This window comes from Citrus clementina, unplaced genomic scaffold, assembly GCF_000493195.1.
Source record: "Citrus clementina cultivar Clemenules unplaced genomic scaffold, Citrus_clementina_v1.0 scaffold_935, whole genome shotgun sequence".
In the NCBI taxonomy this organism is placed as follows: Eukaryota; Viridiplantae; Streptophyta; class Magnoliopsida; order Sapindales; family Rutaceae; genus Citrus; species Citrus x clementina.
The window spans coordinates 1-5,241 of record NW_006261942.1 but is presented as its reverse complement, the minus strand read 5'-3'; the positions used below and the strand labels follow the sequence as shown (position 1 = coordinate 5,241).

General features: G+C 32.2%; 1 protein-coding gene across 1 annotated transcript; it reads left to right on the top strand.

The window, feature by feature from the left end:
• Positions 1 to 2,093: 2,093 nt before the first annotated feature.
• Positions 2,094 to 3,803, top strand: LOC18031181 (geraniol 8-hydroxylase). The gene is made up of 2 exons (XM_006419125.2): positions 2,094 to 2,987; positions 3,083 to 3,803. Exons 1-2 carry the CDS (start codon positions 2,094 to 2,096, stop codon positions 3,686 to 3,688), a joined length of 1,500 nt encoding a protein of 499 aa, XP_006419188.1. The 3' UTR covers positions 3,689 to 3,803.
• Positions 3,804 to 5,241: the final 1,438 nt, after the last annotated feature.

Sequence of the window (5,241 nt, the reverse complement as noted above, 5' to 3'; positions counted from 1 at the left end):
GAATTATTGAGTATTTTAAATTCAAGGATGAGATAATTAGGTGAATGATAGATAAATATCCTTCATTAAATAATCTGAAAAGCACTACTATTGAAGAAATTGAAATGCCTTGACCAAATGGCGATGTGTGAACATCCATCTATATATTTTTTTCACTTGTGAGTGCAATCATCCTTATCTAATAAACTTAAGAAATTTTAATGAAAATGACCTGAAAACTTGACTAAAGTGAAATTGAAAGTGACACTAAAAAAAAAAAAAAAAAAACCCACTCTTCAAGTGCCCCGGACACTTATCAAAATATTCGGCAACGAAAGTAATATAAGTTTAGCACACTTATGCTGCGTTTACTTGTCAGTAATCGGAATGAGCTGGAATCAGAATGGGCTGGAATGAAAATCAAAATAAGTTGTTTACTTGACCTACAACAATCGAAATCGGAGTGGACTGAAATCTCATTGATGTGTTTATTTTATTTTAGAATCAGAATCAGAATAAGTTAGATTGTAACAAATTACTAAAAAGTACTTAATTAATTATTTTCATAATTATTATTTTATATTTTAATTATAGTGAATATATGTGTGTGTGTGTGTGTGTAATACATCATGAATTGTTTTAGGACTTTTTGATATTAAAAAAGTTTGGTATTGGTATTAAATTATATTTCATTACTAATATACATAGTTTAGTATTTAAGGCAAATGATAAATTTGTCCAACGAAAAAATTTTATAATTCCTTTTCCTATCAAATTTTATGGTAAACCAAACAATGAAATTTCATTTCACGATTCTTCTCTACTAATTTATTCTCCCTTTACCTTCATTCTTCTCTTTTCCTCTCCTCCCCTTTTTTCAAACCAAACATGGCCTAAATTTATTTATTTATAGGCATTTGTTGTGTTATTGTGTATAACTTGAGCTTATATTGTATATAATATCCAAAAAAAAAAAAATTGCATAACAGGCAATGCTCGAGAGAATACAAAGAATTAAGCGAAAATTATATTTTATACTATTTTTTATATTACAGTTAAATTTACAACTATTAGTTGAATTTATATGATATTCTTTTATTTTAATTTTTTTTGGCCAAATGATTTTTATGTTTTTTTAATCATATAAATATGATTTGTTTTTGATGAATTTATAAACGTCCACAAAGGATCATGAGCTAATATAAAATTATAAAGAGCTTATATTGTATATAATATAAAAAAAAAAGAAAATTACATAATGATGGGGGCTCGAGAGAATACAAAGAGTTAAGTGAAAATTATATTTTATAATATTTTTTATATTACAGTTAAATTTACAACTATTAGTTAAATTTATATGATTTTTTTTATTTTAGGTTTTTTTTGGGCCAAATGATATTTATGCTTTTGTTTTATAATATAAATATGATTTATTTTTTATGAATTTATAAATGTGCACAAAGGATCATGAGCTAATATCAAATTATAAACTATACACACACACACACCTTGCATCTAGTGAAAAAAATCACATGATACATGTAACAAATTTCTATTATGTTCCAGTTACGTCGGAATGGGAAAACAAAAATAAAAAAATTCAAAATTTAAGATTTCAAATGAAAAACAAAACAAAAAACCTAAAATTCAAAATTTTGCGTGGAAAATAGTGGTAAGAATGCTAACTGGGCCAAGAAACAAGCCCAACCCAATCTGTTTGACTTTGACAGTAGCCGTGACAGGGCAGTCAGCAGAGAGCCAGGGACGAGAGAAACGGAAATCAACTTGGAACAAACAGTCAACAGAAGTGCAGAAGATGTGACGGAGGAAATGAATTCAAAGGACTTGGTTAACGGATTGAGATGAAGTGAAGTGTTAGATTGAATCAAAAAAAATCTATTAAGGGCAACCTCGGCCAGTACCGACTGCGTTGAAGAACGGAGGTAAATTTAAAGGCGGCTATAAGCTTGCTACCGGTCACAAATTTTGACTTTTTAACCACTGTTCTAGATAACAGCATCTGTGGCCCAAAAGACACGTAGTGGAGATAACTTTCTATTTTAAAGAACGTGAAAGGCCACTGACTGGTGTTTCTTAGAGTTTCAACTAGAGATATGGATATCTTAAGCTGCATGTTATGGGTTTTATTCACATGGGTTTTGGTCATAACTTTAAATTCCTTTTTAAGAGGTTGCAAAGCAGGATCGAGAAAGCTTCCACCGGGACCGACGCCTTATCCTGTCATCGGAAACCTCCTGGAGCTTGGAGCCAAACCTCACAGGTCACTAGCCAAGCTCTCCAAGATTTATGGCCCCGTAATGAGTCTAAAATTTGGCCAGGTAACCACAGTAGTCATTTCTTCCGCAACTACAGCCAGAGAAATCCTTCAAAACCAAGATACGTCTTTCTGTAATCGAACGGTCCCAGACGCACTCCGTGCACACCAGCACGATGAATTCTCGATGGGCTGGCTGCCACTCTCGACACCGCGGACAAATCTTCGAAAAATATGCAACTCACATATTTTCACCACTCAGAAACTCGATGCTAATCAACACCTCCGGCGCAAAAGAATCCAACAACTTCTTGCTTACGCTCAAGAAAATTGCCGGGCCGGTAAAGCAATAGATATTGGCCAGGCAGCTTTCAATACTACTCTTAATTTTTTATGGAACACAATTTTTTCCGTTGATTTGGCTGATCACAGTTCAGATACTGCGCGAGAGTTTAGAGATATGATTTCGGGTATTACGGTGGAAGCTGGAAAGCCTAACTTGTCCGACAATTTTCCAGCGCTTAAAAAGCTTGACCCGCAAGGTATAAGGCGTCGCATGACAAAACATTTTGGCAAGATGTTGGAGGTCTTTGATTGCTTGATTGATCAAAGAATGAAGCTCAGACAAGAACATGGTTCCACCGAATACAAAGATATTTTGGATACTCTCCTCAATATCATGGATGACAAGAGCGTGGAGATTGATAGAAATTATATCAATCATTTGTTTATTGTAATATTTCTTCTTTACAATTCCGTTTTCCTTTTCTTCTTTATATTACAAGTTATGTAGTCAATTAATTTCTCTTTGGCTGCCATCTCAAACAGGATTTGTTTGCGGCGGGTGCTGATACAACTTCGAGCACATTGGAATGGGCAATGACTGAACTACTCTGCAACCCAGAGGCTTTATCCAAAACTAGAATGGAGCTAGAACAAACAGTTGGCAAAGGGAACCCGATTGACGAATCAGACATCATTCGGCTGCCTTATCTACAAGCAGTAGTCAAAGAAACTTTTAGGTTGCACCCAGCAGCTCCCTTGTTACTTCCACGCAAAGCCTCAACAAACACACAAGTCGCAGGCTATACAATACCAAAGGATGCCCTAGTTTTAGTTAATGTATGGGCTATTGGCAGGGATGAAGGCATATGGGAGAGCCCTTGTTCTTTCATGCCCGAGAGATTCTTGGGGTCGGAGATTGATGTCAAAGGCCGGAATTTTGAGTTAATACCATTTGGTGCTGGACGACGAATATGTCCTGGTTTGCCGTTGGCTATAAGAATGTTATATCTAATGTTGGGTTCACTTATTAATTCCTTTGATTGGAAATTTGAAGATGGAATTACTCAACATAACATGGACATGGAAGAGAAGTTTGGTCTCACCTTAAATAAGGCTCAGCCACTTCATGCAATCCCTATTGCCATTTAAGTAGTAACATATAGTTTAGTCTTTTATGTACCACAATGACGTGAATAAGGTTATAGCCAAGGGCTTTGTCCCTGTTTGTTATGTAAATAATCATAGTTGTGTAAGTTTTCTTCTTATGCTTAGCAAGTAGCAATTATCCAATTAATGATTAGGTAAGTCAACTTTTAGGTGGGTTAAGACTGATAAATAATTGTTCGATCCAAACCTAGCACATAACATTAATATTTAAGATCTAACAAAAATGTTACACACATAAAACTTAATAACAATATACACGCATGATCGTCATTCTATAATTTTCTTAAGCTAAAAGTAGTGTGTTGGTCTATAAATATGTTCTTAAAAAAAAAATCGAAGAGCCGATTCATCTAAATATTTAGGAGAGTTTATTTAGTTTCTACAACTGCAAGTAAAAAGATTTGAATTATTGAGTATTTTAAATTCAAGGATGAGATAACTAGGTGAATGATAGATAAATATCCTTCATTAAATAATCTGAAAAGCACTACTGTTGAAGAAATTGAACTGCCTTGACCAAATGACGATGTGTGAACATCCATCCATCCATATATTTTTTCACTTGTGAGTGCAATCATCCTTATCTAATAAACTTAAGAAATTTTTAATGAAAATGACACTCTCAAAAAAAAAAAAAATCATTTTCCACTCTTCAAGTGCCTCGGACACTTGTCAAAATATTTGGTAATGAAAGCAATATAAGTTTAGCACACTTATGCTGCGTTGACTTATCAGTAATCGGAATGGGCTGGATCAGAATGAGTTGGAATGAGAATCAGAATAAGTTGTTTACTTGACCTACAATAATTAGAATCAGAATGAACTGAAATCCCATTGATATGTTTATTTTATTTTGGAATCAGAATCAGAATGAGTTAGATTGTACCAAATTACTAAAAAGTACTTAATTAATTATTGTCATAATAATTATATTATATTTTAATTATAATGATTATTTATTTATATGTTTGTATGTACAATATATCATGAATTGTTTTAGGACTTTTTTTATATCAAAAAAGTTTGGTACTGATCTTAAATTATATTTCATTACTAATATACATAGTTTAGTATTTAAGGCAAATGATAAATTTGTCCAACGAAAAAAAATGTAATTTCTTTCCCTATCAAAATTTATGACAAACTAAACAATAAAATTTTATTTCACTATTATTCTCTACTCCTTTATTATCCCTTTCCCTCCATTCTTCTATTTTCCTCTCCTCCCCTTTCTTCAGACCAAACATAGCCTAAATTTATTTATTTTTAGGCATTTGTTGTGTTATTATGTATAACTTGAGCTTATATTGTATATAATATCCAAAAAAAAAAGAAAATTGCATAACGGGCAGCGCTCGAGGGAATACGAAGAGTTAAATGAAAATTACATTTTATACTATTTTTTATATTACAGTTAAATTTACAACTATTAGTTGAATTTATATGATATTCTTTTATTTTGATTTTTTTTGGCCAAATGATATTTATGTTTTTTTAATCATATAAATATGTTTTGTTTTTGATGAAATAATAAA

Coding starts and splice junctions, on each gene's coding strand:
- LOC18031181 (XM_006419125.2), top strand. CDS start 2,094: ATGGATATCTTAAGCTGCATGTTATGGGTTTTATTCACATGGGTTTTG. Junction 2,988..3,082: donor ATATCAATCATTTGTTTATT/GTAATATTTCTT, acceptor CATCTCAAACAG/GATTTGTTTGCGGCGGGTGC.